The 24,838-nt window shown below is 37.9% G+C and overlaps 1 protein-coding gene across 1 annotated transcript; it reads left to right on the top strand.

The window, feature by feature from the left end:
- The first annotated feature begins 21,905 nt into the window (after window positions 1-21,905).
- LOC140889220 (uncharacterized) lies at window positions 21,906-23,697 on the top strand. The gene is made up of 5 exons (XM_073296930.1): window positions 21,906-22,001; window positions 22,116-22,312; window positions 22,437-22,550; window positions 22,731-22,936; window positions 23,453-23,697. Exons 1-5 carry the CDS (start codon window positions 21,906-21,908, stop codon window positions 23,695-23,697), a joined length of 858 nt encoding a protein of 285 aa, XP_073153031.1.
- Window positions 23,698-24,838: the final 1,141 nt, after the last annotated feature.

The following is a 24,838-nucleotide window of genomic DNA, read 5'->3' as shown; positions in this document are numbered from 1 at the left end:
GGTACAGTTACAACACATATAGGAGTCGATGCATTGTTGTCAAGGATTCACCACATACTTGCGAGTGTGGATATCCTATGTGATCTGAGGAGATATTAGTGTGACAAATCTCTGGCCAGAGTACTTGATGTGATTTAAGAAATGGTTTCTTAGTAGCACATGCGATGTCACTAATTTGATCTTCAAGATGTATTGCATAGTTTATCGAATCTTGAGCGACTCTCGATATACCAATGGTTGTTGATTCGATCGGGATATTTGGATGAAGGGACCGTACTGTACGCTAACCAAAATCTACTGGTTCTTGTAGGCACTATCAGTGATACCTAGGGAATCATGGGGCGATGTTGCTAGGCGCTTTACCATGATTCGTTGGGCAAGTCGGAAAGTGTTGTTCCGAGTCACAAGGAGTTGTGAGCCCACGGCTAGCTGTATCCCTGAACCATTGAGGGTCACACAGTGTAATGGAGTTTTAATCCCCGTTGAGATAGTTAAATTTAAAGAGTTAAATTTAATGAACAAAGAAGTTGGACTTCTTAAATAAGAGTAAGGGAGTAGGATTTCCTAAAATGACATAGGGATGGACATTTTGGAAACCACTGAATTCGGATTCAGGAAAATTTATTTTGACTTTAAAATGTGCAGAAATGGTTTCTGTGCACATTGGTGAAATTGGTTCATCAATCGGAGTCACGATGAATTTTATATTAATTTTTGAACGTGCGGGCTTTGCTTGTCGGGCCCTAACTTATGATTAATGGGCCCTAAGGTGTTAGTGGCCTGCATTATAAATAAGTTATTGCAGTACAGAAATTAGACACAACAGGTCATTATTGAGAGACAGGATTTTCGAAAATAAACCCTAGCCTCCTCTCAAGTTTTCGGCCGCCCCCCTTCACTCTGTCAGAGAAAATTCCGATCTGTGATTTTTGAATTGCAGTCAGGAATAACGAATCAGATTCGTTTAATCTCTTCGCAGAAAAACTTCTGATAGATTTTCTAGTGCAATCTATCAGAGGGATTTAAACCCCATTCGTGGACCTGATTGAAGGAGTTCATCAGTTCCTGGGAGATACAAGAAGCGCAGAGAAATCTGTGTGGTGTCCATTAATCTCGATTCGAGATTGAAGGTAAAATTTAATTAATTGTTATTTGAATTTTACACACACAATAATTTAATCGTTGAATGGTTGATACCCACACCATGGAATTGTTCCATGATAAAAATTTTTAAACTTCCGCTGCACCGGGTATCAATCGTGATTGATCTGACCGCCAGTTTTCCAACAACAAGCACAAATGAAGAATATGGAAATAGTTATCGAAAATAATAGTTCACATAATTGAAAGGCTCATAGTAACCGACTCACTATTTCCCAAAATCATATTGCCCAAATAACAAAAGAAAACTCAAAATATCCATAATAATATAGAACCAAGTACGTATCTCAAATCTTCGCACGAGTTTGATTCATAAACTTACTGACAAAACACACATCTATCAATTTCTAAGCAAACTATTCACTTAGTTTTATCCGACTAAATTCTATCAATAAGAGAATAAATCACAACAAGGACACAACGACTTATATTTCCTTAATGCACAAGTTTAATAATTCCCAACAAACTCCTACAATCTCATCAAATTTGTTAACACTACCTAATAACTTAAACAACATCCACGTACTGTCTAAAACTAGAAGGAATATTGGTACACCAACTCTGTTTAACTTGAAACCGCATGCTATAAAAATAAACATTCAAATAGTACACTTTAAACTATAAAAAAGTTTTAAACGAAAATAAACACTAAACTACACACTTCAATAAATTAAACATCTAGTTTTGAAAATATTTTAAAAAAAGAATGTGACATCAAAACATTTAAAGTAATAAATCGATAACGACTAACCATATAAAATTCATTAAAACTTATAGATTTTGAGGCGAGATTTCTCGAGTTTCTTGCAATCGGTAGTAGGCACAACCCAAACCAGAACCATGCTCTGATACCAAATGAAACGACTCTAACTACTTCTTATAATTAAACTAAATAAAATACGGATTTTTCAAAATTTCGGCATGACCTATCTATTTAAATCACAAACCACCTGTCACAGACATCAAATTTTAAAGAAAAGCAAACAACACTAAATAAACTAGACCGAGAAAGGAACGAGAACCGGAGAAGAAATTCGACATTTCTAACAACAAAAGATTAAGCAATTACATATTTACATGCCCACAAATAATTCTATAAATTCTTACAATTTCATATATCCAATCAACAAAATAAAAGACTTTAAATTGTTAAAATAATCTTTTGCGGAAGATTGGCATGGTAAGAGGGATGTGCCGTGCCCGCATCACAGTCCACTCAAAAGTCCTGCCCCGCAATCTCGATGATAAATTTTACCTGCACCAAGTAGATGTAGTGAGCCTAGGGGCCCAACAAGAATATGGGAGAAATAACGAGGGTTTAAAAGTACATGCTTAATACTTAAAATACTTGTACTTAATATACTTTGAACTTACTCCGAAAAGTTGAATGATAAATGAGAATGAGATGTAATGCATGCAATGAACTCACACATTTAAACTTGGAAACTTTCTTAAACTTTAATTAATCTCATGAGTTACTGAAACTGAATATAAACGAAGTCGAGTCAAATTAGAACTGATCTGTAACTGAAATTGAAACAGTAAATGTAACTGTAAACTTAGATCCTTTAATTGTGACCCTGTGATTTCGATCATAATCATGGCTGCAGGGCACTATGCCGCAAGAAGGTCAGGATAACACCCAACCCAATCTTGCCCTGTAATTGGTAAGGGAGGCCAAGATTTCTCTTAACCCCACACATACACGTCTATATTTGGTAAGGTAGGCCAAGACGTCTCTCAACCCCACACATACACATCCTTTGGTAAGGTAGGTCAGAACGTCTCCCAACCCCACACATACACGTCATTTCTATAGTCACAATCATCTCACTTCGTTCAAAAATATTTTCTTTCATTCTTACTTGACTCGACTCAAAGATATAACATGCATTTATGGAAATGACTTTCTTTGAAAATATTTACTCGATTACTCGATTCACAAGTAAATGATGAAAGATGATTGACAAGGATGGTGATTTAGGTGGAAAACCATAGCTAAGAATCTAGACTTTCCTTTTTTGGCACTTAGGACGAATCCAGAGCAATCCACTTGCAAGGCTTATATCTTACTCGATTCTTAATCAAAACGACTTTCGCTTGAAAACACGGTTTCCATGCACTTTATACTTAACTAGGAAGTCATCCTCGAGATACAAATCTTATCCAATAATTTTTGTCAATAAAGTTTCCGGATAAATTCTTTCCTCTTAAACTTCAATAGCCTTAAACTTCACCAAAACTTAACCGAACTAGTTCCCACATGACCTCTCATATACTCTTTTTAAACCATTAGAACAGCTTTCCCAAAGCCTAGCAATTCACAAGGCTGACCCCTGCCCTCTGCATCTCATAACCGACCCTTAATCAACACCCAATACATCGGCCCCTTCACTAACAAGCCAAATTCCAAGCTCGAGCATTGACCCCTATTCTTACACCACTAACAACTTGAGAAAAACCCTGTCTCAGCCCCAGAAAACCCGACTCCTTTAATATTCAATTAACAGCCCTTCGCCTCAAACCTTGCCAGCCAGCTCACACAATCTAGGTTCTACCATGTGAGCTACATCTCAACCATGGCAGCCACTAAATCACCACTCAAGCCCACACAACAATACGAATCAGAAAAGTCCAAAATCGAGATGCTTCAAACGGGGCCATAAGAAAATGGAATAAGAGGAACTTCAGCTCATATTTGCCCAACACAAGATGAACAACATATTTAGATCATGAACACGTGCAACACCATAAGGAAAAACTAAAAAGAAGAAGGGCGCGCATAGCTAAAAAAAATGGCAGAACATCGAGCATTTCTCATGGATATCAGAAACAGAATTCGAGCGGCTTACCAATACAAACAAAATCAAAATACAAGCAAGAAATCCAGCATACATTGTATTAATCTACTTGGTGGCCAAAGAAACCCAAAATTCTTGCCACACGCTCGAAAATCAGAAATGGGAACTGGGCGGCTGGAAATCGAGCCGAGGAAGCGGAGGTGAACCTCGTGCAGCTCGCCTAAATGGAAGGGAATACAGAGAATGGGTCGGTCGCGATAGAAGTGAGATTAGAGAAGAAATAGGGAGAATTGCATCGGCTAAGCACTAGGAGAAGGGAAAAGGGATTGGGCCGAGATTGGGCTGGAAATAGGAGAAAGAAAACAATCCTTAATGGGCCGAGAACTTGGGTTGGGGAGAATCCTTAGTGGGCCGAGCAACACGTCTAAGTGGTTGAGGACTATAATGCATAAATATAATGTATGGTATTTTATAAGTGTTAGGCCCAAATTTCCCAAATACTAGATTTTAAAAGATTTAAGAATTAAATACTCAAATTCTCTTTATCGGATTTGGAAATGCTAATTTTAAATATTTAAATATTTTAATGTCACACCGATAAATAAAATATTTAAATAATAAACTGAGTGATTAAAATAATTTAAAAAGTAGAAAAACATTTAAAGTAAATTAAATAAATACACAAGCAAAAATAAAAACCTTTAAAATGATTTAGACGATCAAAAGGATTTATATAAATAAGCTAGACATTTCAAATAATTTAAAGTAGTTAACCGCTAAACTTATGTTATTTAAAATTAATAAGTTGGACAGTCAAAATATTTAAATAAATATGCTAAACAGTTAAAATATTTTAAATGAATAAACTAAACAATTAAAATCATTTAAATATGCAAGCTTAAACTTTTTTTAAAAAAAATATTTAAAACAATTAAATTACACAATAAAAATCATTTTGACAAATAAATTTAAACAATTAAAAATATTAATTAAATAGTTAGTACAATAAAAAATTATTTGAATAAATAATAAAATATTTTATTAGGACATAATTCAAATAAATAATTTAAATCAATTAAACTTAAAAATAATAACCATAATATTTATTTAATTTAATATATGCGAATTAGTAAATTGGATTTTTGGTACTACACTTAGTGATAGCAAAACCAGGGGCTGAGCCTCCCCAAGTTGACTCGAATACAAAATAGGACGCAGGGCTCATATGAAAACTGACAATACCTAACTCTATTCCATGATGAGTTACAAGCTCCCTATGGAAACTGTCAATGACTCACATCTCTCGGGATGCGGTCTAGTGTAAAAGCATGCATGTGCTAAAGCAATAAATCATGGAAAAAATATAGCACATACTCATGAAACATATAAGCATATATATCATGCCCGCTATCTCGGTCAGTACTTACGTACCTCTAACACTGCTGGACAAAGCCTAGCTCCGCTGGTCTAGACTCCAAGCCTACTAGTCCAGTCTACTGAGCCTATAGTGAAATTACTCATGCATCAATATTTAAGCTCTAAATGCCTTAACTAAGCTATTTCATACTCCTAAATATTTTTAGTAATCCAAAGTTATACCTACGTCCGTAGTCAGTCCTTTTCTGTCGCTTGCCTCAAAACTAGGCCACAGCTCCGCTACGACATGGAGATCGCTATGCCACTTCCGGATCCTCAATAGGACGCCTAGAAACCCTTAAAATCGACTAAAGGAGATAAGTATAGAAGAGATAATGGAAATGATGTATTTAAAATGAGGCCTCGGCACCTCCTTAAATAGAGCACATCTGGAACCTCCGATGCACCATCGGAGCTTCCGTTCTCCCTCATCTGCCACATGTAAACTCCTCATTGGCCGGCTACAGATATGCAGAATCGGAACCTCCATTCCAGATCGGAACTTCCGTTGTCTCACACGTCATGGATGACGTAATATCATCGGAGCTTCCGTTGCACACCGGAGCTTCCGATCACCATCGGAGCTTCCGTTATGTCCAACGGAGCTTCCGTTCTGATCATGACCCTAATTTCATATTTTGTGTTTGATTAATCCCTTAATTACCTTTAATTAGTTACGGGTCACTACAAAAAGTTTCCTCAAAGTCAACTCCTTGTCTTTGAGTATAACCTTTTGCTGCCAATCGCGCTTTGGTCACCACCTTCCCATCCGCCCCAAGTTTTCTCTTGTAAATCCATTTACACCATATAGGAACAATTTCCTCAGGTGGATCTACAAGATTCCACACTTGGTTTGAATGCATGGAATTCATCTCAGATTCCATAGCTTCAAGCCACTTGGATGAATCAGCATAAGATAACGCTTCCTTGAAGGTCCTTGGATCACATCCTTGGTCAGGCTCATCATGGCCTTCTTCAAGAAGTAGACCATACCTCATAGGTGGTCTAAAGACCCTATCGGATCTCCTAGGAGCTTGTATCTCCTCTCTTGGTTGTTTGGGTATGGTTTCTACAACCGTGGGTGTTCCTCGAACCTCTTCGAGTTCTATCATCTCCCATTTTCTATCCAATAGAAATTCCTTCTCCAAGAGGTTGCATTCCTAGAAACAAACATCTTTGTTTCTTTAGGATGATAGAAATAATATCCAATCGAATTCCTTGTAAATCCCACGAAGTAGCATAAAATGGATCGATCATCTAATTTATCTCCCACTATCTGCTTCACATAAGCAGGACAACCCCATATTATAAGATAAGAATATTTAAGAGGCTTTCCCATCCATATCTCATATGGTGACTTATCAACTGCCTTTGAATGAACATTGTTCAACAATAGTGCCGCTGTTTCAAGCGCATATCCCCAAAAGGATGGCGGCATCTCCGTGAACCCCATCATAGACCGAACCATGTCCATCAAATTCCGGTTACGACGTTCTGAAACACCATTCAATTTAGGTGTAGCAGTAGAAGTTCACTGCGAGAGACTCCCATTCTCCCTAAGATACTTTTGGAATTCAGCACTTAATTATTCACCACCTCTATCCGATCGAAGTGTCTTGATTCTTCGTCCCAATTGTTTCTCTACTTCATTTCCGAATTCTTTGATCTTTCAAAAGCTTCATATTTGTATTTCATCAAATACACATACCCATAACTTGAGAAATCATCGGCAAAGGTGATGAAGTAAGAATGTCCATGCTTAGTGGTGATGCTAAGTGGACCTCACACATCAGTATGGATCAAATCCAATAGTCATTTGGCTCGATGCACATGGCCCTTAAAGGGAATCTTGGTCATCTTTCATTTTAGACAAGGTTTATCAAGTAGTAAGAGAACTAATATCAGACATATCAAACATGCCTTCTCCCACTAGCTTGTTCATCCTTTTTAAGGAAATATTACCTAATCGATCATGCCACAAGTTTGCCGGATTCAGAGTATCTTGTTTTTGCTTGTGTGTTGTTGATATTGCTTGGACATTTTTCAATGGAGTATCTTTCAATTTTAAATTATAGAGATCATTTTTCAATTCGCCTGTACCAATTAAGCATTCATTCTTGTAAATATTGCAAACAAATTTGCCAAATAAACAAAAATATACATCTTTATCAAGCATAGAAATGGAAACAATGTTTTTCAACAAATCTAGTACAAACAAAATATCTCTCAATATTAATTTAAAATCATTGTTCAACAATAAGTAAACATCTCCCACGGCTTTGGCAGCAACTCTTGCCCCATTGTCCATCTTCAAGAAGGTCTCACCTTCCCTAAGCCTCTACTTCTTGCCATCACCTGCAAATCATTACAGATATGTGAGCCACATCCGATATCCAATATCCAAGAAGAAGAGTTAATTGAATGTTTTACTTCAATATAGAACATACCCTTTCCAGAACCATTCTGATAAAGATATTCCTTGCAGTTATGCTTCCAATGTCTAGGCTTCTTGCAGTAATGACAGACGTCACTAGTATTGTCAGCCTTAACTGGTGTGGCTGCCAAAACGGGACTTGGAGCTTGCCTGTTCAAGGGCATGTTCTTCTTGGGAGGAGGAACAAAACTCTTCTTTCCCTTTCCACGTGGTCTTTTCTTCGCACCAGATGAAGAACCCACATAAAAAACCGACTTATCTTTCTTGATTGTGGAATCATACGTGACAAGCATGTTAAAAAATTCCTCAAGTGTCGGTTCCATATTGTTCATGTTTAAGTTCACCACAAAAGAATCAAACGAGCTCGCTAGTGACAAGAAAAACACGTCCGTGGTCAACTCGGCTGGCAACACAAGATCCATGTCAACGAGCTTCTCCACAAGCCCAATAATCCTCACACCATGATCATGGACCGAAGCCCCATCTCGCATGCACAAAGTGATCAGCTCCTTGGCTGTGGCATGTCTAAGAGGGTGTGTTTTCTCACCAAAGAGATATTTGAGATGCAAATTAATGTCATCAGCATGCTTTGTACTCTCAAAACGCCTCTGCAGCTCATCTTTCATAGAAGCCTGCATATAACACTTGGATTTCAAGTCATGGTCATACCAATCCTTGTAATTCTGTATCTCCTCAGGGCTACATCCAGTCGGAGCCTCATCAGGGGGCAACTCATCAAGTGTATGCAATCCTCTCCGAATTCAATACGATTTTAAGATTTCTTAGCCAATTAAGGTAATTCAAACCGATCAGTACATGTTTGTCAAGTATTGCAGATAAAGGATTGCGAATTGATGACATGTCAAAAACTTTGTACTGAAAAATAATAACAGATAAATGTTAATGACTATTTTAAAATATTTAGTAAGATATAAATATGGACTTTTACTTTATAAATTTTATTCTCCCACTGTTTTGACATTTTCACCACCCTCTTGTGAAAAATGGGAAACTCTTTTCCTCAGTAGGTACGTAAGGTCCAATTATCCAATCATAATCCCGAATAATATCATCTAATCACAATTCATAAAAGGTAGTTTCCAATTGCATCTCCATGCAACCCTTACGTAAAATTTTGTCTCTCTCTTGATTAGGACCCAATAATCTGACATCGTTCATCTTTACGTGTCAAGCCTTACCCATCGATATTGAACCTTAATAGATGGTTGCCATGAGTTCCCCCAATAATATGAGCCAAAATCATGGGAGTTCCACGTAGTTCACATCACCATGTCAATGGAAGTCACAGATTTTCGGCGTCCAAGACCCCCAATAATATGAGCCGAGCATTGACCGTGGGTAGCGTTCATCATGCATCCATTGTCGATGGAAGACATGGAAATTATAAACAAATTTATAATTCCCCTTTTCGAGTTTGATATACATTTCGAATCTAATTCAAAATGAGGGTTTTTAATTTTGAAATGGTCTCATCATTAATTTTAAAAGCTCGTCATGTTTGTTTGTATGTTTTCCGAATTCATGAAACTTTGTTATTATAAAATAATTACACACATACTCATTATTTATAATATATCATGCATATATTATAAACATTAAATTAACAAGGTTGATCAATATCCCCAACACTATTGGCTCATGTGAGACAAACACAGGCCTAGGTTCAATCCTAGGAAATGCACAGGATGCAAATGCAACAATTACATAAGCTTTCAATATTTACATGTGTTGGATCTTCATAATTCATCATGGCCCACCATCTTCCAATCTTGATATTCCAATATCAAATATTTTACATTAAAATATCCATGTCAAATAAGGATACATCTCATGGGGTGGGAACGGGCTATAAACCAAGTCCACTTTAAATTTGATAATTATTACAACCCATTCAACACAAAATATACTAGCATACACCTATCAAACTGGGCTCGGGATTTTGATCATCCTTCATCCATAATATCACTTATCATACATCATAAATTAATTATAACGATAATCAATAGCACAGTTGAAGCATCAGATTCTCGAAGAGCATCAAGAACTGAACTATCTTCATGATCCTTGATCAAATATTATATATCTTGGTCCAATCACTAATCGCCAAAATTATAAATTAAATTAACAAAATAAACAAACACCTTTTTTTACTTTCTAATTAATTTATTTATAACCTAATTTTTTGTAAATCACCATTTACTATAAATAATCAAAGTCCCAATTTAATTATTTATTTCATGAGAAAATACATTCTTTTTAAAATTTGATTTTTCACAAAAATCAACTATTAATATTTTAACAACTTAGGGCCCTTGACACTTGGATATCCCAAAACACTTTTGGAAACCCTAGTCGTCAAAGTCGTTGCCGGAGCTCCGTCGCGGGATTCCGGCCATCAAATAATTTTTTTAAAAAAAGGGGCAGCCTACAAACCGCCACTTAGGCAGCCCACGGGCTGCCCGAAACGAACCCCAATTTTTTTTTTAGAACAACCCCTAAGTTGATGGAAATGATTTTCTCATGCGGTTAGAAATTGATCTCAATATAATATTCAAGAAATGCTACACAATAAAGAGGAACCTAAGCTCTGATACCACTTGTTGTATCGGTTCTCTTGTGCGCGAAAGCGCAACAGAAGTTTAAAAATTTTGGGTAAAAACCGAGCACATGTGTAGCATTCAAAATATTAAACATCCATAGGGTGTTTAAGAAATTTTTACCTATCAATCTTAAAAGATTGATTTATGGCTCCAACCAAGTTGTGAACAACTTAGCTCTTGAAATAGTAGACACTATCTACAATCTTCCAAGAGCACACCTTGCTCAAAAGGATTCAAGCCTCCAAGAACACTCCTTGTTCAAAAATTGGACTCCTCTTCAAATTAGGTAAACTAGATCCATCCTAAATATGAACTAGAATATTTAGAGCATTTTTTATTGAAAATTTCTTTGCCTTTTCTCCCAAGATGAAAGACAAAAATTAGAGAATAATTGCTTAGAGTGTTCGGCCATTATGCTTGTTGGAGAGAAGGAATATTACTTGTCTTGGTACTTAAAAAGTGTGTTATGACAAAAAAAAAAGCATGCATGGAAAAAGTAAAAGCATGCATAGAAAAGTGTACATCTTGTCTTTTAACTCTTCATATTCATTCTCTCTCATGTATTGTATATATAATATTATATGTCAAACATATATAAATATATATATATATATATATATATATATATATAATTTTCCCATGAACATAATATTTAATTAATTATCAAACTCAAACCCATTTAAGTTTAATCAGTTAATTAAATCTAATTTGAACTCATTCAAGCCCACTAGTATAATAATTATTCAACACTATTTCCATTTGGGTTCTACAAGACCCAATAGTGTTTAATTAATTCAACACTTAAATTAATTTAATTATTTGGACTCTACAAGTGAAACAACCCTAACTCTACTTTAAATTAAACTAAATAAAAATACGGGTTTTCAAACCCGCCTGTCCCAGACAGCAAACAAAACAAAATAAAATAAAATCAATAACTGACAACAATAAATAAACTAGACCGAGGAAATGAACGTAATCTGAAAAAAAAGAGTTCGACAATTCAAATATCCAAAGGTTAAACAATTAGATAATTACATGCTCATGAATAAATCTAACATTCCTTACATGTGAAATTGTCCAATCAACAAAATGAAAGACTATAAAATGATAAAATAAAATTTTGCGAAAGTCTAGCATAGGTCGGAGAGATGTGCTGTGCCCGCATCGCAGTCCACTCGATAGTCTTGCCCCTCGATCTTAAAGATGACTTATACCTGCCTGAAAACAAATAAGTGTAGTGAGTCTAAAAGACTCAGCAAGAATATGGAGGGGGGGGGGGATAACAAGTACTACGTAAAATACAAGCACACGCAGATTAAAAATAGCTGATACTAAAAATACCTTTATTTTGTGCCCCTTTCTTTAAATAGAAATAAAATTCAAAACAACTGGGAGAACATGAATGAAATATATGCATGGCTAAGTCGAACATATCAATGTAAATCCATAAACTGAACTGATACATGGTCATAAATGATTTGAACTATAACTGTGAACTTAGATCCTTGAAATGTGACTCTGTGATTTCGATCATGATCATGGCTGCAGTGCACTATGCCACAAGGAAGTAGGGATAACACCCAACCCAATCTTGCCCTGAATTTTGTAAGGGAGGCCAAGATATCTCTCAGCCCCACACGAACACGTGCTAAGGTAAGGAAACCCATAATGATTTGGTAAGGGAGGCCAAAACGTCTCCCAGCCCCACACATACACGTGAATAAATGTAGTCACAATCATCTCACTTCGTTCGTAAAAAGTATTTTCCTTTCATACTTGAATATGGACTTAGCATGTATATGTACATAGTATGTGAATGTAAATATTACTCAATAATCATGCATATGACTCACACAATGGTTATCGGGATGGTTATTTAGGAGCCAAACCAAAGGGTGGGAAATCTAAACCATAATGTAGCGCTTAGGACAAATTCGAATGGTTCGCCCGTAAAATTTGTAACTTGGTCGATTCTTAATCAAAAAGGATTCTGCTTGAACCCACGACTTGAAAGAATGGGTGCCCGGTTAGCCAACTTGTGGTTAAGGGCTATTATGACTCTATGTGTAAACAACCTTTTGTTTAATATAATTTACACTTTTTAATAATGGCATTTACTTTATCTTCCTTCATATTGATATATTATGATATACTATTGTTGTTTTGATAAAGACCTTGAATATACTATAGTGTATGTAAGATGTGGTAGTACATTGGGATGACTATCATGAAACACATCTTATAGTCACTGTATATTCTAAACAGTTCCTAGTCGATTGAGCCGTCTGCAAATAAGGATAAGGATCGCTCGAGATTGAGACTAGCATTTGCAATGCCTAGTACCACGTTTCATTGGTATGGAACATAGAGATGTTCAAAGCATGCAAATGGATATTCATATAATGAATGATCGAACTACCATATCCGGAATTTCCAAGTGGTTATCACTTATCGAGTGGATATAGTCCGCGGTTTTGGTTGTACACCATTAGTCCTTATTACTCGAAACATCATTGAGACTCTATATGCTAGTATTGTGCTTTGACTCATTTACCGACTCTATTAGGGCCATCAGGTGTCGGGATTGGGTACAGTTACAACACATATAGGAGTCGCTGCTTTGTTGTCAAGGATTCACCGCACACTTGCGAGTGTGGATATCCTATGCAATCTGTGGAGATATTAGTGTGACGAATCTCTGGCCAGAGTACATGATGTGTTTTAGGTTACTTGGTTTCCTAGTAGCACATGCGATGTCACTATTTTATCTTTAAGATGCATTGCATAGTTATCGAATCTCGAACGACTCTCGATGTACCGATGGTTGTTGATTCGATTGGGATATATGGATGAAGGGACCGTACTATACGCTAACCAAAATCTACTGGTTTTTGCAGGCACTATCAGTGATACCTAGGGAATCATGGGGCGATGTTGCTAGACGCTCTTACCATGATTCGATGGGCAAGTCAGAAATTGTTGTTCCGAGTCACAAGGAGTTGTGAGCCCATGGCTAGCTGTATCCCTGAACCATTGAGGGTCACACAAGTAATGGATTTTTAATCCCCGTTGAGATAATTAAATTTAAAGAGTTAAATTTAGTGGATAAAGAAGTAGGACTTCTTATTTAAGAATAGAGGGAGTAAGATTTCCTAAAATGACATAGTGATGGACATTTTTGAAAATCACTGAATTTGGATTCAGAAAATTTATCTTGACTTTAAAATATGCAGAAATGGTTTCTGTGCATATTGGTGAAATTGGTTTATCAATCTGAGTTACGATGAATTTTATATTAATTTCTGAACATGCGGGCTTTGCTTGTTAGGCTTAAACTTATGACTAATGGGCCCTAAGCTGTTAGCAGCCCACATTATAAATAAGTTATTGCAGTGTAGAAATTACACGTTACAGGTCACAAAATTTCGAAACCTAGAGAGCCTCCTCTCTAGAATTCGGCCGCCCCCTTCCCTCATAGTGTTCGAAATTCAGTCTGCAAATTTCTGAATTTGCAGTCTGATTTAACAGATCATATCTGTTCTATCTCTTCGTAGAAACTTCTGATAGACTTTTTAGTGCAGTCTATCAGAGAGATTAAACTTCTGTTCGTGGACCTGATTGAAAAAAAGTTCGTTCATCAGTTCCTGGGATATACAACAAGAGCAGTTTAATCTGTTGGTGTCCATAATCTCGCTTCGAGATTTTAAGGTAAAATTTATATTGTTTAAATTTTATGTTATCAATTTTAATCGTAGGAATTTGATACCCATGATATGGAATCGTTCCATATAAAATTTTAAAACTTCCGCTGCATCGGGTATCACTTTCTTTTTGATCTGGAGAACGACCGTGTTCCAACAGTGGTATCAGAGCCAGGTTGATCTCGGATTTTACGATTAAAATATTGTTCAATTGTACAAGCCTCGATTTTTCAGAAAAATAAAACAAAAAAATAAAAATAAATTTTTTTTTAAGTTTTCGGGGGGCTGCCGCTGCCCGGCCGCGCCCAGCGGCCCAGCGAAGGGCTGGGCCCCCGGCCCGATTGTCGGGGACTGCCCGGGATCGTCCTGGGCAGCCCAGAAAAATTAAAATTTTATTTTTTTTGAAATTTTGAATTTCAGCCCGTTAATTGTTATCGGGCCCAGTTTTTGGCCCGATTGAAAATTGTTTCAGTTGGTCCACGAGGCAATGAGTCAAAATTGTTTGAGCCCAAAATTTTTAAGAAAATTAATTTTTGGATAAATTTTGAATTTTGGAAATTTATAAATTTAATCCAATAAATTAAATCTTTAATTATTAATTTTGGTACAATTGATAATAAAATATGATTTTACGTATAAAATTGGATTTTATATGTAAAATATGATTTTATGGATAAACTAGATAAAATATGATTTTATATATAAAATAAGATTTTATGTATGAAATATGATTTTATCTATTTAAATTTTATTGTCATTGCATGTTATCCAATGAATTAATTTGGAATTAAAATTATTGGATAAGGATGATCGATTGCCATGACCAATATTATAGGTGTATGTTAGGTTGTTTACATTTGTTTTTTTTTTTATTGTTGTTGTGTTTTATTTATGGGCCTGGTTTATGGCCCAATATAAATTGTCATATATAATATATAAGTGGGCCTGGTTTAAGGCCCGTTACCACCCCTAAAATATGTATCCCTTACTTGTCATCGAAATTTATTGTAAATTTATAAGATTCAGTGGGAGATAAAGATTTGAAGACAAAGGTGGGCCCAACAGACAATAAAGACCGAAGAAATATAAATTGGAAGCTCAATGTAATAGGATTGCATTGCATACTTGCATATTAACTAGGATTGGAATTAGACTCGTGATTGGAAACCACGGGTCGATTAGTAATGGAATCGATCATCCTAAAATAATATATGATATTATTGTTGTATGCATGTTTAGACTAAATTGTATGAATCTCGCAAGCATACAAATTTTGAATGATGAGACAAATTTTTCGAAATTAAAATCCCTCATTTCAAATTTTATTTAAAATTGATATCAAGATTAACAAAAAGGAATTTAAATATTGTTTAAATGTTCCTTCCTTCCATCAAAGATTAATGTATGAGATGCTACCCGCGGGCATGGTCCGACTCATATTATTGGGGGGGCTCGTTCGACGGAAAGCTATACATTAGATCGACACATGTTGTAAGTTGGGTGGAACTCTCATGAGATTGGCTCATATTATTGGGAATCCACATGGCGACCTTCCATCACAACTTAATATTGATGGGTCATCTTGACATGTCACAATAAACGGAGTCATATTATTGGGCCCTTATTGGACATGAGGTAAATAACATGAGGATTGTTTTGGAAACAATTGGGCTCTACCTTTTGAAGAGCATGGTTGACTTATATTATTCGGGACCATGTTTTGTCAATTGGGCTCCATGTTCCCACTAAAGAAAATAATTCTCTCGTTTTCACTAGAGGGTGGTGGAATCGTTAAAATAGTGGGAGTGTAATTCATAAAATTAAACTCGCCTTATTTTATGTCTTAGTAAATTAATTAAACAATCACTGATTATTGTCTGTTTCTTTTCAGTATTTCATTAAGATGAATTCGCGCAATCCACTATTCTCTATTCTCGAACAAAACAAACTGACTGGCGCAAACTATACGGAATGGTTCCGTAAGTTGAAGATTGTCTTGACCTCGGAAAAGATGTTCTACGTGTTAGAAAAATCTCCTTCGAAGGAAGCACCAGCTGATATAAGTCCGAAAGAGTTGGCCAAACTTGATAAATGGTGGGACCATGATATCAAGGCCAAATTCTATATGCAAGCTTCGATGTCTGATGAACTCCAGAGGCGATTTGAGGATACCGTGAATGCTGCTGACATTCACATACAACTCAAGGAACTTTTTGGGGCTCAATCGAGAGCTGAAAGGTTCGCTACTGTAAAAGAGTTAATGACATGTCGCATGCGTGAAGGGACTTTGGTCCGTGATCATGGGGTACGCGTGATTTGGCTCATTCAGAAGTTGGTAACGCTTGAATTGGTATTGGAGCATGAACTCAATGTGGACTTATTACTTCTCTCTCTTCCTTCATCGTTTGACGGTTTTGTGGTGAATTTCAATATGAACAAGATAGAGGCCTCCCTTGAAGAGATGGTCAATATGCTTGTAACTTATGAAGCCACTTTAAAGAAGGATAAACCGGTTCTCTTGGTGGGCTCCTCTTCTTCTGCTAAGAAGGGGCCAAGTACAAAGGATAAGAAACGTTATGCCCCATCCAAGAAAACCAGACCCGAGAAGAAAAACAAGACAAAGGCTTCAAACATGGAAAAATCCAAGGATGTTTGCCATCACTGCAAGAAACCCGATCATTGGAAACGTAACTGCAAGGAATATCTCGAGCAGTTGCGAACTGCGAAGGGTATGTTTTATATTGAAATAAATTTTTCACTTAATACTACTTCTTGGGTATTGGATACCGGATGTGGATCTCACATTTGCAATGATTTGCAGGTGATGACAAGAAGTCGCAAGCTTAGGATGGGTGAGACCCGGCTGAGGCTCAGAAATGGTTCTCGAGTTGAAGCCAAAGCTGTGGGAGACATTTTTTTAATTTTGCAGAATGATTTTAAGTTTTTTTGAGAGATGTTTTATATGTGCCAGATTTGGTTAAAAACATTATTTTTATTTCTATGCTTGATAGAGATGGTTTTTCTTGCAATTTTGTGAAAGGGATTTGCAATATTTACAAGAATAAATGTTTAATTGGATGTGGACAACTTGAAAATGATCTATATAACTTAAAATTAAAAGACATTCCAATTTATTATGTTGATAAACCGGTAACAACAAATAAAAGGAAAATTGATAATCAAAACCCGGCAAACCTTTGGCATGCTAGGCTAGGTCATGTTTCCTCAAGGAGGATGAACAAGCTAGTGGGAGAGGGCATGTTTAATATGTCTCATATTAACTCTCTACCTACTTGTGAGTCCTGCCTGAAAGGAAAAATGACTAAATCTCCTTTCAAAGGAAAACCTGAGCGTAGTCAAAATCTATTGGATTTGATCCATACATGTAGTGACTCTTACCCGGATCACCTACTAAACAGAACTTATGCATGCAATTAACTTAATTAAACAGATATCAGAATAAAACTACGGAAACCATAAACGTTATACAATCCCAAGTAAAGGAATCTGTAATTTATCCAAATAATATACAACCAAATCGAATAGCTGTATAAACCCAAACAACAGTAATAAAACCTAGACGAAGCTCCAGCTGGCCAACCACTGACTAGCCCCTCCTGGATCCACCCTCCTCGTCCAATCGCAAACCTGCCCCATGGAATAGGGTGTCCAGAAAATACAGAGTACGAGACGTGAGAATAAAACGCTCAGTACGAGAGTATGAGTATACATGCATGCAAAGTGAACTCCCTATAACTCGAGGTCAAGGATCAGATAACAAAGACAGACCGGGCCCTGGTATGTAGCACGCTGTGCCGTCGCTTCAGGAGGTGGCTCCCATACCGAGATAACCGTGGATACGCCGGACCCAAATCGATGGAAGTCCATCCACTAACAGGATAGGGTACAACCCTACTAACAAACATCTCGAAAGAGATACAGCAAGATGCAAATGAATGCAGCATAAATCAATGACATATAAACCATGCAGTCACATAATACATGCATACTCAGTCAGGATATCTCGAACAGTACTTCCGTACCTCAAAACAGTGCAAGCTCTACCAACTCTAGGTCCACGCCTATAGTCTGCTCTACACTGCCAAATGATACTACTATCATTATGGTGCTCTAAAAGCCTTAACTAAGCTATTGCATACTCCTAAATATTTATAGGAAGCAAAAACTATACCTTCGTCCGTCGTTAGCCCTTTGATGTCGATGCCTCCAGAACTTGGGTACAACTCCGCTACGACTACCGAACGCCTCGCCGACCGCCGGGTCAAGCCTAGGAAGGCTAGAACAACTCGAATAGACTAGAAAGGAGAGGGAAACACTCGGAATTGGCAATTGGAAATGAAGCCTCGGCCCTCTATTTATAGACAACGATCGGAACTTCCGATCCTTGATCGGAACGTCCGAACCTCGATCGGAACGTCCGATCCTGCCATCGGAGCTTCCGAAGATCCTGATCTGCCACGTGTCAAAATATCACTTGTTGACTTCGGATAGGGGTGATCGAAGCTTCCGATCCTGATCGGAGCTTCCGATCTAGCCAATCGTCATGGATGACGTAATATCATCGGTGACTCCGATCGCTCATCGGAACTTCCGATCGTGCCTTCGGAGCTTCCGATCCGTCCGATACCCAATTTATTAAATTAGCATTAATCCTTTAATTACTCAATTAGGGTACGGGCTACTACATTCTCCCCCACTTAAGATATTTCGTCCTCGAAATTAGATCTTAAGTACCGAATGCAAATACAGAAATCAGAAACATTCTTTATTCAAATCAAACGTTTACAGAGTTTGCAACTGAATACAACTTAAAGAATGAAATCAAAACAACTCAGGATGGTCTTTACGCATCCTGTCCTCAAGCTCCCAAGTAGCTTCCTCAGTGCCTCGGCGCTGCCACTGAACTAAAACCAAAGGAATGACTTTGTTCCGTAAAATCTTATCCTTATAATCCAGGATACGAAGAGGTTTCTCAACATAAGTCAAATCCTTGTCTACCTGAACCTCAGACCGCTGCAGAATATGAATTCATCCGCCACATACCGTCGCAACAGAGATACGTGGAACACGTCGTGAATACTGGATAGATGCGGTGGCAAAGCTAGTCGATAAGCCAAATCGTCAATGCTCTCCAAGATCTCAAATGGACCAATAAATCTGGGAGACAACTTGCCCTTAAGGCCAAATCTAAGAATCTTGCGGAAAGGTAACACTCTCAGAAACACTTTCTCCCCGACCTCGAACTGCAAGGGCCTACGCTTGATATTAGCATAGCTGGCCTGACGATCCTGTGCAGTCTTAATCCGTTTCTTGATTTGATCAACAATGTCTATCGCCTGCTGGATAAACTCCGGTCCCTCAGCCTATCTCTCCCCCACTTCTTCCCAGAAGAGTGGAGTATGACAACGGCGCCCGTACAACGCCTCAAAAGGTGGCATCCCAATACTAGTATGATAGCTATTGTTGTACGCGAACTCGATTAACGGCAAATGATCCTGCCAGGCTGAACCATAATCCATGATGCACGCTCTAAGCATATCCTCTAAAGTACGGATAGTGCGCTCTGACTGACCATCAGTCTCCGGATGATAGGCAGTACTCAAATTGAGAGTAGTACCCATCGCACGCTGAACACTCCCCTAGAATCTTGAAGTAAACCTGGGGTCCCGATCGCTGACAATGCTCACAGGAACTCCATGAAGTCGAACAATCTCCTGAATGTACATCCGTGCCATGCGATCCACAGAGTACTCTCGGCTATAGGCAATGAAATGCGCTGACTTAGTGAGTCGGTCCACCACAACCCAGATAGTATCACAGTTCCTCGGGGATAACGACAAATGGGTCACAAAGTCCATTGTGATAAACTCCCATTTCCATTCAGGAATAGGCAGACTGTGAAGCAATCCTCCAGGTCGTCGGTGCTCTGCCTTGACCTGTTGACACACCAAAAATCTCGAAACAAACTGATAAACACTGCATTTCATTCCCTTTCACCAGAAATGAGTACGTAGATCCTTGTACATCTTGTTGCTCCCAGGATGAATACTCAACTTAGTGCGATGCGCCTGAGACAAAATCTCCTCTCGCAACTCTTCATCCTGCGGAATCACAAGCCTACCAGACAAACACAGGAAGCCATCTGACTGATAATGAAATCCAGATGAGCTACCCTCGTTAGCTAGACGAGCTAAACGCTGGGTCTTCGAATCAGTCATCTAAGCATCTCGGATCCGCGAATACAAGGCTGGCTCAGATAATATCGCAAACATCTGGATACTCTGCATACCTTTCTTATGCTTGATGGTATAACCTAAAGTACAACAGTCACTGATCGCACTAGACATCGAACAAATCTAAAGTGCGGATAGTCGCACCTTGCGACTCAAGGCATCAGCGGTGAGATTAGCAGCTCCCGGATGGTACTTAATCTCGCAATCATAGTCCTTATGCAAGTCCATCCAACGTCTCTGCCTCATGTTCAACTCCGCCTGAGTGAACAAATACTTGAGACTCTTATGGTCGGTGAAGATCTCAAATTTCTCGCCATACAGATAATGACGTCAGATCTTCAAAGCGAACACAATGGCTGCCAATTCCAAATCATGGACTGGGTAGTTGTCCTCGTGAAGCTTCAGCTGTCTAGAAGCGTATGCGATCACATGCCCATTCTGAGTCAGGACACAACCTAACCCCTGAAGAGAAGCATCCGTGTAAACCACATACCCTCCAGATCCTGACGGTAATGCCAACACCGGTGCAGAAGTCAACCGCCGTCGAAGCTCACAGAAATTCTCCTCACACTCGTGTCAGGGACGACACCGATTTCTCATGCACCTTATCGCCTGGCTCCACCAGAGATGAGAGATGCAGCAGCTGCTGCTGCAAGATTTTTTGGATAAGGGATAGATTCGTCCGAGCGTTTCACCTTGGTGAGCGCCAGTGTTACTCGTCAATAAGAAAGATAGTTATATGCGTCTCTGTGTCGATTATAGTCAGTTGAATCTAGTGACAATAAAAAAACAAGTATCCTTTACTGCGCATTGATGATTTGTTCGATCAGCTTCACGATACTTCAGTGTATTCCAAGATTGACTTGAGATCAGGATATCATCAGTTGCGAGTTCGTGATGAGGATATTTCCAAGACTGTGTTTCGTACGAGGTATGGTCACTATGAGTTCTTAGTGATGCCTTTCGGTTTGACGAACACACCAGCAGTGTTCATGGATTTGATGAATAGGGTTTTCCGAGATTACATGGATAGTTTAGTCGTGGTATTTATCGACGACATTATGATTTAGTCCTGTAGCATCAAGGAGCATGCTGAGCACTTAAGAGTTGTACTATAGATTCATCGAGAGAGGCAGTTGTATGCCAAGTTTAGTAAGTGCAAGTTCAGTATTGATCGAGTAATGTTTCTCGATCATGTAATTTCTCAGTATGGTGTTTCAGTGGATCCAAGTAAAACAAAAGCTGTTATGAATTGGTTGCGCCCGACGACAGCTTCTGAGATTCTTAGTTTCTTGGGTTTGGCAGGATACTACTGACGATTCATCGAGAACTTCTCACGGATTTCTATACCATTGAAGCAGTTGACGTGAAAGGATGTTCCTTTTGTTTGGTCCGCAGAATGTGAGCAGAGTTTCAATGAGTTGAGGGGACGTCTGACTAGCACGCCATCGACATAGGGTTCTGGTGGTTATGTGGTTTATACAGACGCATCTCTCTAGGTTCTGGGGTGTGTGATGACACAGAATGGGAATGTGATTGCCTATGCTTCTAGGAATTTGAAGGCTCACGAAGGGAATTACCCAGTGCATGACTTGGAGCTTGCCGCGATAGTGTTTGCAATCAAGATTTGGCGACATTACATGTACGGTGAACGTTTTGAAATTTATTCTGATCATAAAAGTTTGAATTATTTGTTCACTCAGGCTGATTTGAACATGAGGCAGTGTCGTTGGATGGATCTTATCAAGGACTATGATTTTGAGATCAAGTATCATCCGGGTTCTGCGAATCCAGCTACGTATGTGCTCAGCCGTAAGGTTTATATTAGTGCCCTTCGTACTAGTGTTGTGTCTAGTACTGTTCATGAGTGGTGTTCTTGGGCTTCAATTTTCGCCACAAGAGAGATCAGCAAGGGATTCGAGTATTTTCAGTGTTAGCTGAGCCGACGTTGTTTGCTCGTATCCAAGAAATTCAACTTTCTGATCCAAAGACGAATATGGCTTCCATTTTAAGTCTGATATATGGTTTATTTTTTTGTCTTGTAGAGCGGTTGTGCTTGAGGATTCGTCCTTGCGTGAGGATATTTTGTCTCAAGCCCATCGTAGTAGATTCATCGTGCACCCAGGTAGTGCTAAAATGTACAAGGATCTACGTATGAGGTTCTAGTGGAAAGAGAAGAAGCGTAGTGTTTATCAGTATGCTTCCTGATGCCTTGTTTTTCAGTAAGTTAAGGCGGAGCATCGTCGACCGGGTGGTCTGATGCATAGTTTGGAAATTCCAGAGTGGAAGTGAGAGCATGTGACGATGGATATTGTCACCCGTTTTTCGATGTATTCCAGGCAGTGTGATGCCATTTGTGTTGTGGTGGACAGATTGTCCAAGTCTGCTTATTTCCTCCCGTACAAGCACGAGTTCAATTTTGATCGCATGGCGAGGTTGTACATCCAAGAGATTGTGCATTTTCATGGAGTGCCACTGAGTATTGTCAGTGACAGAGATCTGAAGTTCACGTCACGGTTTTGGGAAAGTTTTCAGCGAGCCTTGGGTACCACTTTGAGTCTCAGCACAACGTATCATCCAGAGACTGACGGCCAGTCCTCGATACCATAGAGCCTCCACCTTCTACTCTTGAATTTTCCCTCACTACTATTCAAGATCTCATGGCTCATGCTGAAAATAAGATTACCCAGGCTTAAGAGGACTTGGAGCTTTATGGAGCCTTGTTGGAAGACTGTCATGAAAGATTTGTCATTTCTGGTAAAAAAAGGGGGAGATATAGTACAAAAACTTTGGAATGCTGAAATGATGAATTGAAAAGGATAGCTCTAAAGATGAAGAAGCTTAAATGCTAAATTGAAGACGATAGATCTGAAATGAAGAAACAATATCCTACTGATAGTGATCAGTCTTAGTTTGATTTTAATTTTTTATTCTTATCTTTCCTGAGTCAGTTTGGTCCTCATGATATATCTCTTCTTGTTGTGATCTTTTTGCTTCAGTATCATTGCTATGATCTTCTTATTCTAACTGCTTTGATTTTGCTGAATTATGCTCTGATAAGGTTCACTCCCTAAACAGTTCTTCCCTGTTATACCTGCTCTAATAGAAATAATAGGATCCCCATGTGTTTCTGGTACATGTCATCTGTCGTGTTGCCAACACGAGGGACAACACATTCAGGAGGAGACTCACTCATCCAGGGGGAGAAATGCTTCAACTCAGGGGGAGTTGTTACTTGAACTTGTTTGTGCTGATTTTGTCCAAAAAAGCAAAAGGGGGAGATTGAAAGGAATATTGATTCAGTGATAACCTTTTCTTAAGTTTGAATAAATTTGATTTAGAGTTTTGCTTTTCTAGACATGATCTCTTCTAGGTTTAATATTTCAATAATAATATCGAGATTCATTATTGTGTAGGCTAAATATTTACCTCGATACAATATTATCTTGATATGGTATTTTTTAGTATTATATTTACCAAATATTATCAAGATTGATTTATTGTGCTTAAAAGAATTTCTTTTCTAATAGACTTTATTTTCTTATTGTGTAAGACTCTATCTAAGGAATTATTTCCATCCTTGGACTCTAATCTATAAGTAAAGATTCATGCGCACAAACGAACGTGTTCTTTAGACGAGAATTCACAGAGCTTTCAGATAAAATCACGCAAAAGAATTCAAAGATTGTTGAAGAATTTTTTGTAGCCGTCGTCGCTGCTTTACCCGTGTTGCCATGCATGTAGGAGACATCGGAGACAACACTTAGTGCATAGTGTAGTTCGACGAATTTTTTCTGTTTCTCCAGTTTTGGCATACAAAAGTTGCATCTGATTGTATTTATTATTCTGACTATTTAGGATGCAATTCAAGTTGAGAAATTTAGTCTTTACTGTTTTTCGTAAAAATTACTAGTATTGATTTGTAAAATTTATTTACGTTTTCTAGTGATTATTTGGCCTGACCTATAGCACCCGCACAAGTGAGTGCACAAGTACTACTTACTTGTGCATAATTATCTCTGATTTTATTTATTTTTGTTAATTATATATTTTTATTAATTCCGCTGCATTTTGTAGTGTTGCCAACATCATAGACAATACGAACTCTACACGAATTTAAGATGAACCGCAATTACACCTTAAAAATATAAACATATTTTTTTTATAGGAACTGAATGTATATTCGAGTTTGACTTTAGAGATGTAAAATAAATTTATCTCATATTATATATATGTTTGATTATTAATAAATTTCAAAATTTGGTAAATCTCCGACCAACGAATCTGTACGGAGCTTTGGACATATAAAGTCTTGTTTGACTGAATTGGTTGGAATAGTTTCTTTCTGAGTGGGGCGAAGGAAGCATTGGCTAAATCTATTAATATATAAAAATTAATTAATACTATTTTAATTGAAACCGTTGAACTTTTCTGAATTCTCCCCATG

Source organism: Henckelia pumila, chromosome 3 (assembly GCF_033568475.1).
Source record: "Henckelia pumila isolate YLH828 chromosome 3, ASM3356847v2, whole genome shotgun sequence".
NCBI lineage: Eukaryota > Viridiplantae > Streptophyta > Magnoliopsida > Lamiales > Gesneriaceae > Henckelia > Henckelia pumila.
This window is presented reverse-complemented; position numbering and strand designations above follow the sequence as displayed.